This window comes from Aptenodytes patagonicus, chromosome 2 (genome assembly GCF_965638725.1).
Source record: "Aptenodytes patagonicus chromosome 2, bAptPat1.pri.cur, whole genome shotgun sequence".
NCBI classification, from domain to species: Eukaryota; Metazoa; Chordata; class Aves; order Sphenisciformes; family Spheniscidae; genus Aptenodytes; species Aptenodytes patagonicus.
In genome coordinates this window covers 68694110-68708184 of record NC_134950.1, presented here as the reverse complement: position 1 = coordinate 68708184, position 14075 = coordinate 68694110, and the positions used below count along the sequence as shown (strand labels likewise).

General features: G+C 39.7%; 1 protein-coding gene across 7 annotated transcripts in view; it reads right to left on the bottom strand.

Moving 5' to 3' along the window:
• Window positions 1-1075: 1075 nt before the first annotated feature.
• Window positions 1076-14075, bottom strand: part of MSANTD3 (Myb/SANT DNA binding domain containing 3) — a 39126-nt gene continuing 26126 nt past the window's right edge. Inside the window, exons 1-5 of one of the 7 annotated variants that reach the window (XM_076330158.1) lie at window positions 13947-14070; window positions 13581-13753; window positions 10756-10812; window positions 8156-8601; window positions 1076-6821 (exon numbers count right to left, since the gene is read on the bottom strand). In XM_076330158.1, coding sequence (XP_076186273.1) covers window positions 6412-6821; window positions 8156-8570 — 825 coding nt within the window. In that variant the 5' untranslated portion in view covers window positions 8571-8601; window positions 10756-10812; window positions 13581-13753; window positions 13947-14070 and the 3' untranslated portion in view covers window positions 1076-6411. Of the gene's footprint in view, window positions 6822-8155; window positions 8602-10755; window positions 10813-13580; window positions 13754-13946; window positions 14071-14075 lie in introns of those variants that run through there. The other 6 variants (XM_076330156.1, XM_076330160.1, XM_076330164.1 and 3 more) reach the window with 6 other exon arrangements.

The following is a 14075-nucleotide window of genomic DNA, read 5'->3' as shown; positions in this document are numbered from 1 at the left end:
CTGTCCAAGAACAGCCTCTCATATATGAGAAGAAATGTCTGAAGACGTGTGGAATACAATCAATCTCAAGTTGTGCTGAATGCAAACCTACTTCTACTCTCTTGCCAAACAAATGTGATTAATGAGGTGCTCTAACATTTGGTCAGAAACTGAAGCACACAACTATTCTGCAGCTGGACTCAATAACAAAAGGAAAACAAACAATCTCAATCAACATTAAAAAAACCCACATAAATTAAATAAGGATGATCTAAAAAATCTATCTTGCTTTATTTCTGTTACATTAGTTATTTCTCTACATACATATATGTAGTGTAGCTTTTTATCTAGCCAGCTCTTCATCAGGAAGGCAACAGATTGTTTCTAGCTATTTTGACTGCTTATTTTTTTCTTTTTTTTCTCCTTTTGTTTTTGTCCTGTGGCTGTTTTGACAGATTGGGAAATCTAGACTAGGATGAATTAGAAGATTTGGCAAAAATGCTTCTTGATTCTTACTGTTAAAGAGGTTGACCATCCAGTGAGATGCATCCATACGCCCTCATGAATGTAACAGCTTTATAACCCACAGCCATGCGGTGGACAATCTTTTCCTTTTCCTTGGTGTATAGCCTATGCCATTTGGCAGGCTACGTGCTGGACAAATTTCACATGCCTTTCCGCAGTGCATAGCATGCGTGTCTGGATAATGCAGTCTCAGAAGATTGTCCAACCTCAGTTTAGTAAAGAGTGAGGTCTAATAACTCTGGCGGGATTCCTACTTGATGTGGTTACTTTTCTTATTGTCAGGCACTTGGAGCTGTGAATGGTATGATGGAGGTGTCCAGGGTCTCAAAGGAAAGAGTAATCAAGGAAGGTGAAGACCACGCGGGGGAACTGTTTGACATACGTGACAGTGTTACCTCTCAGGAGAGCTAAGAGCTGTCTCCACTGCTGACTCGCTCTGAAAAACATACCAGCCCATTTTTTTTTGCCTTTGCAAGTTTTTAATTTGTTCAGTGTTATCAACATGACTGACGATGTTGCGGGATGCCTAATCCCCTCACCACCAGAATAGTAAAATGTTCAGAGCCACAGCTAGTATTTTCTATTTTATTGCTCTTGTTTTAGGCCCAGAAATCCGTCCACGTTTCTATGTGCACCTTCTTTACATATAAGGGAATCAAGCTGGTTTATGTAATTCCATGACCAAAAAAAACCAACCTAAAAAAATTAAAATGTCTAAGAAGCAAAGTCCCTTGTAAATCATCAGCACAGCAGTTGATCTGTGATACCGGAAACAGAGATCACTGTTTGCTTTCACTGTAAAAATATATTATCCTATTCTTATAGATGGCAACAAATTGTCTTCTTTCTTTCTATCAGATGTACAGAGCTGTCCTCTGTAATATTTTTTAAATTCTATTAACAGTCGCTGCATATTATCCTATCATCTTGTTACCTGGTTTATTTTATTAGCCTAAATGTATTAATTTTAGTACACATTAGTACTTACTTTGCACGGAAACATTTCTGAATATCTAACTAGAGGCAAAGTTAAGGAGGAATGATGATGTGTGAGTTTATAGTCAGCTGCTTTGAGAAGAAACAGAAAAATAATGTGAAAAGACAGGCGATTATCTTATGAAAACAACAAAGATGCATCAGTCTTATAAAAACAGTTTTGAACAGGCTAGCTCAAAATATGAAATCACAGGACTACTTGTGAGGGACTTTACTTGCCTGGAAAAAATACAATTAAAATGTTATTTTAAGATTTACATGTAATTCCCCTACCCCCAAAGTAACAATATATAAATGTGTAGTGGTTTATCATTTCAATGTCATAATGAGAAAAATACCTGAAAATATGGCACTGCATGGATGTGGGGTTGTACGGTCTGTAACCACAGAGATTCAGAATGAAACTGGAAGCATTATAATGCAAGCGAGGAAGAAGGAGGAGGACAGATTGTAAAAGCCTCTGTAACTACAACCAGCAAAAAAAAAGTTCTGCAAAAGATCATTGAAAAACACCTATGTAACCATACAAATCCTTGGGAGACCGCTAACACTTGGTATTGGAAACACACAAAGATAAATGGTCAAACAAAATTCAGGACCACATCCTCAGCTGCCCTAGATGTGGTATAACTCAGAAAAGGGTAGCCCTGAGCCACTCTTCCTTTCTCTGGTCACAGGGCTGCAACGGGACTATTTCAGCCCTGCGGTCTGAGTGCTGAGCTCCGCCACACCAGCTGCACCTGCTCTGTAAGGACCGCTTCTCTGAGCAATGGCTGGCCAGGAGGGCTGTATCTTTCAGCCCTGGCTAAACACATCTCTGCAGCGCAGGAAGAAGCATCACGGAGAGGATTTGTGGCAAGCAGCAAGATCCCTTGCTCCTGTGATAGAGCACCCTGGGTGTTGAAGGAAGTAGTGTAATAGATTGCAAGATGGGTCATTTCTTTGTCAAGGTAAGAGCCTCGATTTGAGGAAGTATCTGTGAAAATCTTCCACTGAGACTCTTCCACTACCTAGAAAGAAGGAACTTTGTTATCAGGAAACCCCAAACGTAACCTCTGCAGAACCCCAAGTATTTATGAAGAATCAGTACCACTTACGCAGCTTCAGCATCCTGCATTAGCTCTGGTCCTGATGAATGACTTTGTAGTCACAGACTGTCCTCCCAGAATTACACGGAGTTGGAATGGAGAAAGTGCTCTTCTCTATACAGCCCTTTCACTACACTAACGTCTCTTCAAAATCCTCTGTTTCCTAGCCTGTGCGCAGAATCCAAAATGCATGGGCAGCTGTGTGGAAAAGGCTTACTGAACATGCTTTCTGTGGAAGGGGAAGACGACAACTGTGAGGAGCACCCATTTCATGCTCAAATGTTGTGATAATAGGCAATCTGGGCAAGAGAAAGGAAAGAGCAAAACACACAGCTCTGGATGAAACCCCCTGCTCATACTACTGGTTAAAAAACAAGGGGGAACACAGGCATAAGAAATACAGAAGAAAAAAAATCAACAAATAAAAAACATTATACCAGATAACAAGTTAGATGATCTCCAAGGAGAGACAGCACTAGGAACCAGGCTAGTGTCATTTTTGGGACCATAAAGGACTTCACCATACCTCGCCTAGGAGGGCATGGTTTCTCTTCATGAGAACAAAGAGGCTGAGAACAATGGCCACAACATGTCTGGTATATATTTTTTCTTATGGAGTTAAGCAGGGATCATTTTGCCCATTTTAATTTCATTCTTGCCAATAACTTGTATAACAAATCCAGAGAAGAATAATAGGTATATTCTTCTTAAAATACTGCTGTATTTTATCTATGGAGAAACCTTGGGAAAATGCCTGTACAGCTTGGCCAAATGGTTAACGGGAAAACACAACTATGTGAAAGTATCTGAATGATGTAAGCTAGAAAAAAGGGAGAGGAACAAATGGACATATTGTCTGAGATGGCTATATTACACATAAGAAAAGTTGAACAAAAGAAAAGATAAACCCTAATACCAGAGGAAGTAATTGCAAAAAAAAAAAATTGTAAAAGCCACATTTCTTATGTTGTTTAAACTCCACTGCACCAATCGCTTTACAAAGCCTTTAGATGGAGAAGCCAAAGCTGGGCAAGGAGACACATTACTTCATCTTGTTGGTCTTTTACATTTTTCTTTATCTATCACCCAGCCTTACAGCAACCAACAGTCAGCCACAGACGGGAAAGCAAAAGCCTGTGGCACCAGTAAGCCATCTATTACCTGTGCCACAAAAGCGTCTTGTACCTTTTGTGTTAGGTGTGACATTCCCATTCTTCCGCTACGCATGTACTGATCGTTCTTTCTTTCATATCTTCATCTTGGCTTTTTCTAATTTTTCTCCTGTGATTTTCTTTCTTTTGAATAGAAGCTGAATTAAAAGGGTCTGTTGTTCAGCCTAAGAACTGTAACTTTTGGTTTCAGAATAAGTATATACACCAAAATGCAAGGCATCGCCCACTTAGTACAGTCTGAAAACATGCATATTTTAAATTATTTTTTAATATAAAAATAAAAAAATCTTTCATGAGCAGTAGTATAACTTTCAGGAGTCAAAACTACCCTTATCTCAAATATCATGAGATTCTCCCTGGACTATTTCATACCTTCTCATGGGGTTATCTAGACCCAGATTGTCTCTCCATTCTTGCTCTCTTCACAGTGCTGACATCGTCTCCATCCATCACCTTTCGACACCTTAACATACATGGTTTCAATTTCATAGTTTCAAATTACTTTCACTTAGAAGCAGTGTAGAAGGAATCCCATCATTGGTTAAGAGAAATGTCTTTCCTATTCTTTTTTCTGGATGGTGCCTGAGCAATTGTCATAACCACTCAAATAACTGACTCACCTTCCAGACCACAGAACGCAACCTCAAACAAAAAGGTCCTCACTCCTGTTTATGTCTTTCTTTTGCCTCTACTGTTATCACACATCATTGTTCTACCTTCCAATAGTGTTTCCATTCAGCAGAAATAAAAGTGTCCATAATGATATCATTCTTTGGAAGTCCTGTGCTTCCTTCATGCAGCCAATTTATAAGAAAACTGAGTTTGCTGTCAAAAAGATCTGTCTTCAGATTTCATGCATGGCCTATTTTTTAGATCTTACAGCAGCTCTGCAATTTTTTTTTCTCTGTCATATAATGTAAGTTGCAATAAGTCACTCCCATTGCGATTGCTGGTGTTAGCACGTTGAAGGGATCAATGCATGTACCACAGCGTTAACCACAGTGAGTACTGTGGTTGATAATGGCAGTGCTTGCAAAGATGAATCACCAGCTGGGAAAGCAGTTCAAGAAAAAGAAACACAAAAAAAAACCCCAAAACAAAACCAAAAGAAACTCGCTCCACCAGAAAGAACATCCAGGGAAGAGATGGGAGTGTAACTGGGAATGTACATTTTGTAACATACCCTAATTTGAATATGTTGCTCACTGTATGGACTTGCCCTTACAAATCATGATCTGAAAATACTTTATTGAATAATGGGATACACTGAAAATTTATGGTTTTGTTCATTTTTCTCACTGCTTCAAATGATGGTTCTATACCTTCCTGTAAAAGAGCTTTTCAAACATCAGAAGGTCTTATGAATCTTTGCAGAGTTTTGTATTTCACATTTTCTTAACCCTTGCCCCACTACACTAAATGATTGCCTGGGGAAGGATTATTTTTATTTGTGCTTTCCTACCATCTACTATTCCAGGCCCCCAAACTCTCTGGGGACCTTCACGTGAATGCTTTCTTACAAATCATGTCCATCACCCCTCACTGACAGCAAAGGCAAGAAACACACCACCGTAACTCACAGGACAGAACAAATCAGAACAGTGCTACAAGACAGGAACGATTCCCTTGAACTGCTTCCCACCCTACGTGAAGGTAAAGAGGGTGAGTCTTAGTCTTTTCTTGTAGTGAGGGAGATGCTGAAATACTCCAGCTACACCATCAAGTATTGCATGGGGAGACAGAGGGAGACTTTGCCAATGGGCTGGCTGGCTCGCTACATTTTAAGAGCTTTAGGAATTGTTAAAAAGCTCTTCCCCTCAGAATGACTCCAGATGAACAGCACACAGTGCTGGCAGCAGCATGCGACACTCCTATTTTGGTATTCTAGTTGAATACAAGATGGGCCTGGAAAAGAGAGGACAAGCACAATGGCTTTTGAGGAAGAAGACACCTTCTTTCCAACTTCTTAAGGGTCAAGGCTCAAACAACTGGAGGGCCAGTCCATAACCATTCTCTCAATCAGCCAGTCAGCTGGAAAATATTACTGCTCTTCACACACAAAGGGCTCAGTTACTACAGCAGTCCTTTTGCTACTTCCTTCATTTTCACATCTTCTATGCAGAATAAGTTATGAACTATATTAACCACAGACAAGTTTTTTTTCCTAAGCCCCAGCATGACAATCCAAACAATACCTGTCAATCACCTTTTGTCTCAATAGCAGAGAGCAACTCCAACCCTTGCCTTCATTCGGGAAATTGTAGATAGGAAGAGATAGAAATCAAAATAAACTCTATGACCTGATGTTTAAAGCTGTTAAGTTTTCTTAAGAACAGCCAATGTAAGAATACCCGGAGTACCTTAAATTTCAAAAGGATGTTAGGGTATTCTGAGAGGGAAAAATATGTTCACATTTTAGAACACTGTGCATGTCTGAAAGTTAAACAAATCAGAACTACCTACAAATGAACAGTACAGTTTTCCCCTTCGTGGACTCTACCGCTGTTTTCCTAAACATTAAGAGTCAAAGCGTGTTCACTATCAGCCGGGCACCTATCCTGTCACTGTACATTCACATTAAAAAACCCTCTTTCCAGTGCGCGTTACTCATAAATGTGCTCAATCAGACTGATTCTCTGCCCTTGTATGTTCTACGGTGAATTAGGAAAGGGTCTGTTAAAGGATGATACAGGCCATTCTTTTGTGATGGTCTGCAGTTTTCTCTCCCAATACATTTTCTTTTTATTTAGCACTTCCATTTTTATCCTGTGTTCCTCTTCGGCCATCTCACACTCTCTTTCTATTTGCTGTATTTTTGCCACATGAACTTCATTCATTTGGATTAACTGCAGTTGCAAAATTGACATTTGCTGATGATGTTCTTCCTCATGCATCTTTTTCAGAGCACTTTCCTGAGATGCTTTACTTCTGTAGTTCTTATCTGCTGCTATTCTGACATCAGAACATGAAGGCTCAGGTTGGGAGGTACCTTCACATACTGGGAAATGTACCAGCTCTTTCTCTTCGTCACAGAGTTCTCTATTTGAGACAACAAATGACTCTGCAAAACATAAGAGGAAACAGTATTATAGCATTCCCTTCTTCTCCCTCAAGAAACATGAACTTGTGATAATATAGTTATTGGTGTATACATCTAAACCTTGTGCTTCTGTACCATAGTACAGGAGCCACTACATAATGCAGTTCTGTTACAGCACACTAAGGGCATAATGGTCTGAACTGAACCACTTTGGGCTCTGTTGATAGACCTCCATGGCTATAATAGGAGCTCAGAATGCTGAAGTGCATGTAGACATTTATAAGTGGACACCTAAATTTAGGTGGCTGAGCCTGGAGCTGAACCTTCACGCAGCTGTTCAAGCCAAATCCGTATATGACTTGCAGTACTTTTATGAAAGATTTGAATGTCGGGTGAAGAGCTGCATCAACATTAATACCAAGAGACTGAGGAAATACTAGGAAGAATACTACTTATTCCTTCCTTATCGCTACTGTACATGCTGTAAGTGCAGTGGTGTATATTTTTAGGAAAAAATTACATTATTCTAACTTTGAAAGGTTCTACCAATTCTACTGAAATAAGAGAAACTACTCATGGAATAAAATAGTAACCACTGCAAATAAGGGTCTCAGAATACATTCCTTTACAAATCCTGATTACTACTTACGGTAAATACAATTATGAAAGAGACATTGTAAGAATATTGTCTAACAATGTAGTTAGTTACTGTTGTCTTTTGAGCAAGGACAGTCTTCTGTATGTGATTCTGACATAATAAAGTTTGCAAGAAACTGCCGTGGCCACCCTCCCTTCTGGTTTTGGATTATTCCTTCTGTGCATGCTTGCCAAATGAAGAAGAATGTAGCGCTGCACTTTTTCAAGAAGGCCATTCTCCAGTGTGGACTGCAGTGTGAAATATGGCTCTACATACTCTTTTTAGTCCTTGAAAACAAAGGGGGAAAGACCTACAGGGAACTCTTGCAGCAGACAATTGTGTATCAATTTGCTGCTGGTGGCTTTTTTTTTTTTTTTTTAATGCTCAGACAACCTTTTCCCAACAAAATGATACTTTATAAGGATCAAAATATCCTTGGGACTGTTCTCTGGAAAGCCAGCATGATAGCTATTGTGATGCTTGCCACAAAGTAGCAGATATGTCAAAAACTGATGAAAAAAAAATTGAGTAAAACCTCAGTTTAACTCCTGGGGGCCTAGGGAAATACACGGAGTCTTGTAATATCATAGCTGTGAAATTACTTTTCTATAACCAGCAGTCACAGCTAAGTGGAGAGATTTAGACTGCTGAAAGAGAATCACTGGCAAAAATCACATACAAAACAATACTACTTGCATCATTACAGTAACATTTATACCTTGACTAGAAGCATCAGGCTGATATTCAGAATCTTCTTCTGGTGGGCTCTGCAAAAAGTACATTTGCTCAGGCATTATGCTGGCAATCTTCTCTTTCCCTATGATGTGAGTATTTATAAGTGGACTAATACTTCTTTTTACCTTCTCCCGCCTTTCATGTGCCATTATCTTTTTTGTCCGTGCCTTGATATTTTCCCAGCATTTCTTTAACTGTTTGAAGTCTCGCAGTGATACACTGGGCTGTGAATTATATTCATGAGCTAGTGCTTGCCAGGTGCGTTGTTTCAGAGCAATAGTTCTTGCATCACTTTTTTTACATTCAAGCACGTATTTGTATTTTTCAACTAATGCAAGCAGCACACTCTTCTCCACTTCTGAGAAGTATTTAGCAGGCTTTATTATTTCGTTTTGCATTTTCTACTGTTTCTCCAAGAAGCCAAAAATCCTATGAAAACAATGTTGAAAGCAAAAAAACAAACACAAATTAGAGCTGGTTACGGTATCAGGAAACTGTGTTTCAGCAAATAACTCCTAAGCATAGCTTCTGATTCTAACACACTTCATTTTCTAGAATAGTTTGTGAGTAGTTCGAGAGTACATAATGAAACATTCAGGTGAGATATAGTATAATTATATGCCGTTTTCTATTGCCACTTTAGTGGCTACGCAGTTACAGAAGTATACCATAATGAGGAGAAGCGTCTTGTCTTTGTTACAATTTGTCTTGATACAAAATACTCAGTATTCAATTTACTAGTAACTTGTTTTTAATAACTTGTTTTCCTATTCATTGCACTTTGTTACAACCAGAGAGTTTTCAAAGCCCTGAACTGTGGAACAAGTTCTGAAATCCAGCCCTTGATAGCTTCGGGTTTAAGTCTAAAGCCACCTTCAGCAGGTTTGAGTTGCCTTTGGTACACAAAAGACCCTCTTCTGCCCTTGCTGACTGCGTATAACTAATTTCTCCCTTCTCTCTACAATATTTGAAACTTGTATGAGAAATGCTAGTAAGAAGTTCTCTTTTTAAAGACTTCTGTCGGTTTGGTTCTCCCCCATGCTCAGCCCTCCTTGACTGACATCCAATAGGCAGCAGGATCCTGACCAGTATTACAATACTGAGAAGAGGCAAGGGTTGCAAGAAGACATAAATTAATTACAGAAACTAAGCGCTCCGAAGGTACAGGTCCTTCACCCTTTACTGCTGACTCTGCGTGCGTGCACTCTTCCTTACGCTTGCACTGCTGGGCACCTCAGGAGCGAATGGCCAGGCTAAAAAGAGCTTTAGCCTCACTCAATACGGCAACTGCTATATACTTACACCATGTTAACGACTGCCTCTCTTCTCAAGCCTAGGACTTACACAGTAAATAGGAAAAGGGTAGCTGGTACCAGGGAATTCTTAGCCATAAAAAAAATGAATAAAGCAGTGTTTCCTTGAATTATTAACACATGACTGTGCTGCAAAATGTAGTTTTTTCTTTTATCTTTCCACACTTCTTTCCCCATTCCCTCCCACTACAACTGTGTAGCCCCAATTACTTTTACATTTCGGGCAGAAACTTCTGGATAATTAAGTAGAAAATAGGGGAGCAATGCTGTCCTAGCTCACATTTTTTCTGGTTTTTATCATAAAACTCAGAGATGGAACATATATTAATAAGATAATTGGTTCATATTCCTAACAGTCTAGGACTCTCCCAAAATGAAATTTCTAGTATTTTGCCCATTGTTTCTACTACTTCCCTCATAACATTACTTGAAGATGCAATAGATATCACTGTCAGATTTCCTCTTTTCAATATTTTTTCCTTAACTCCACTGCACTAGCACTCACATTCGTACCATCCTTGTAATTCCTTTCCTCTAAATGTCTTAATATTTAGTTATTCTCACCTCTTCCAGTGAAGGTAACTACTTATATTTACAAAGAAAGCTAACAGACAAGCTAATACTAAAATGAGAACCCAACTCTGACATAAGAACAGGAGCTTTCTGAAGTAGCCCATAAAATATGACAAAACCCAGCAAGACAAAGAGGAGGAGTCAAAGAATAGAGGAAGCAGTAGAACAAAGCCTAGAATAGCAAAACTGAAACAAAGTGAATAGAAATAAGTAATAGTCTGAGTTTAAGTTAAGTATGTTAAGTCAGTAGCAGTAGCTCAGTTGTACCCCTACTGAAAAAGAGGCAACAAACACTCAGTTTGTACTTTCTGTCATTGCTTAACTGGGTAATCACCAGGCATGCACTGACTGGACAGCCGGCACCTACGTGGTTCTTGGCTAGTCACAGTTTTGCTGTCTCTTACCAAATGGTGGTATCATGAGGACATGGGAGAGCTGGAGTTTTTGCAGCAGACAGGATTTAGGGGACAAAGGCAAAGATCCATAGGAAACCAGACTTTATTAGTTCTGCTGCTTGCAGAACAGCTTGTTTATTTTGCAAGAAAGAAAAAGGTGGAAGAAGGAAGAAAGCTGGGTGGTTGAGCGTAAGGAATACAGTTCCCTGATCCACCACGTGTTGGTGACAGGAATTCTTAAACACCTATAATCCCACAGAACAAACTAAGTGTATGTAAACAAAACTGAAAGTATCACATACCAATCATTATAATGTCTAGGTCTAATAGACAGAAGAGAACATCTGCTTCAGAAGTTCCTTAAATAAAAAATAAATTAAAAAAATAAGCAAAGAGTCAGGAAATGGACATCCTTACAGAGAGTTCTGAAAACTGGCAACTTCACTCCATGAAACAGCTCTCAAAACATGTAAAATAAGAGACCTGTAATGAAACTGACTCTATCTACTAATCTATTTTACTTACATACTTATTGTACCATTCCAAACCATTGAGCTGCTTTGGACAGCTGCTGAAATTAAATTCTTGGGACTAAATATTGATGCTTCAACCTGTCTTAGCCTCAATTTCACCAAGGAACAGGATGAAAACCAGTCCCACCAGCAAGTCATAAGGTGCAATAGCTTATGACCCTGAAAAACCAGGATCAGAGACTCTGTGTGATCAAAAATGGCTGATTCTGCCTTCCACTGATGCATATAAATCTTACTTCTAGCTTTGAAAAGATGTGAGAATCTCAGACCAAAAATCATGGCATGTTTGTGTGTAGAAAATCCCTTTAATTACAAGAACTTTGGAGACTAAGTTAAAAAAGTTAAACGATGGTACCAGGACTTCAGGCACTAAATATTTAGCTACACAGACTGGCAGAGATCAACTGATATCAGTAAATATTTAAAACATTTCCAAATATGACTTCATATATATTAACAACCTATGTACTAGCACAAAAGCTCATCTTTCATGGGTGGAGCCACAGCAAACCCTTAAGTACCGCTTTCATACCACACTATCATTTATTACTATTATTTTTACTGTGGTAGCATCTGACATCCCCAGTCATAAGCTCAAATACTGTACCTTTAAGAATGGAAATGTAGGTCCTACTCTGAGAAGAATACAATGTATTAGTCTTCCCTTCCCCCATACACATTCCTAACTATTTTCTCCTACACATGACACAAGTACAAGTGTGTCTTTCCATGAAAAAGCCAGGATTATGATCTAGGATGCATAAAAGAACTCAAGACCTGGTGAAAGCAGTTTAATGCACTTACTACACAGAAGAAAAGAGTTCTTGAAGATTCTTTTCAAGCTCTTACATGCTTAGCCTTCTTGCTTCAATATATTAAAGCCCATTTTCAATTAGGCGAACTGAAAGCACTCAGAGATGTCAGAGAACTTAGAATACTGAGAAGTTGCAGCAAAACACCACCGTACATTTATATTCACCTCTTTTTCTTGATACATATCAATCACCTTCTGGCAGCCCACTGGCTCCTCTGCGGAATATGAGAAAGGATTCTCACAAGCCCAAACAATTTCCATGTCGAGGCTAAAAGATCCTTCCAGGACATATGCCCAGGATATAATTTATCATGTAGGAATCTGTGCTGAAATGGAAGTAGTTTACTGTGTATAGCTCATACAGTAAACAGGATTGATTTGGGAATGTGTAGGCACATGAGGACAGTTGCACAGTAAATTTTAAGAAACAAAGAATGGAAAGCTCTCCCACTCTTACAGGTGCCCAGGCTGTAAGACATGTGCAGTAAGGAATTACTTTATCCTAAATATCTTCTCCTGGCATGGCTCAATTCACAACTTGCCTTAAAACAAACCAGTGTCCTAAGTACTTGTCCTCTCACACAAACCTTTATCGCTTTAAAATAACAAAAATATCTCTCAACTCCTCCTTTTTACTTTGAAATGTTGTGTGGCACTCTTCTTCTAAAGACTATGAGGGATGTGCTGTGATCTGCTGGAAGAATGTCTTGAAATAAAATTACACAAGTGAAGAAGTGTGCATATGTTCATAAATACAAATATATGTATTATTTTGCTTGCACACACCTAAACATACACCCAAACTCCAACCAGTTGCAAAGAAGCCCATTTAAAAAAAAAAAAAAACCACAACACTTTAGGTTGGCATGTGTGAGCATTTTCAGTCCCTGAAATATTTTTTTTAGGCATAAGAAAATGCAAAGAGAAAGTTATGGTGAAAGACTTAACCCAAATGTTAAGGTTACACTAACCAAACCCAAAGAAAATAGTTTGCTAGCAAACTATGGTCACTTATGGTGTGAAAATGGAATTCGTTTACCACTGCCAACAGGATTACAACCAGAAATAGTTAATGATTAAAAAAAGAAAATGTATTTATCCAACTTAAACTGCAGATGAAGCTTTAAGCATAGTCAGTAATTAACAGCATTGGAAATCAATCATAATTCTGTCCTTTTCATCCAGTGTTTGAGGCATGGAACTGCAATGACCAAAACTAGTCACAACAACAGGTTTATATTTCATTTGAATGACAGAACCAGCAGTAAACAACATCCTTCTTCCTCAAATGTTAGATTTTCCTCACAGAGCTTCCATCAGAGTGTTCCAGGCCTGACCCTGTCTACCTTGAGACTTGAAATCACTAGGTAATTAGGTGCATATTACAAATATGAATGAGATCTATATGGAAACTGTGTTACATATAATCGGATTTAAAAAACCCAAAACTCTTCAGGTGTTTCCCCCCCCCTGTTTTAATACAAATTAATAGTTATCACGGATCACCCAGCAAATGAACAAAATAATCTATTAGTAAAAATTCACAGTACTTTGCCGAAATTTCTCCCGGCAAATTTTATATACATGCAAATACATTTTTTAAAAATATATATAATATTACATTATATATACACACACAGAGATATATTCTAAGCGGGTCATCCCGCTACCTATGGAGGACACCCAAAGCAGTTTGTGCAAAGAAAGGTAATGGACGCAGGTTGTTATTTCGAACGATTGTCTGAAATTCATCAAAAATAGGCATAAACAGGAATCCTACCAGACTCTCCTGCACCCGAACTTCTCAAACATTAACTCGAGCTTGTTTTTATTTCCTCGCTAGCTCCTCTTCTGCTTGAACGAGAAAGGAGAGCAGGTCCCGGCTCGACAAAGACGACCGCTCCACCCAGGGTGGGCATGCAGGCTGCGGCTGAGGCGCGGGTTCAGGGACATCTACCGCGGCAGGAGGAACGGCAAAGGGTCACGCTGTCACCCAGCGCCCGCGGAGACCGCGCTCTGCGGTGTCGGCGGGGACAACCCCACCCTGCAGCCCCCTGGTCTCTCCCTTCTCGTAACAAAGCACCGCCGGCTCCCCTCCCCTCTCCTCCTCCCCCCCGCGCTGGGCGGCCGGGCCTGCCTCCCTCACCTCCTCGCCGGCAGGTCGCCGGCACTCCTTCAGCTCCCCGCAAACCCCGCGCTGGATTTCCGCCTCTCCAGAGGAAAGGCGGCGCGGCACCGGCCTCTCCCACGGGAGGGCCTGGCGGCGGGGCCCGCT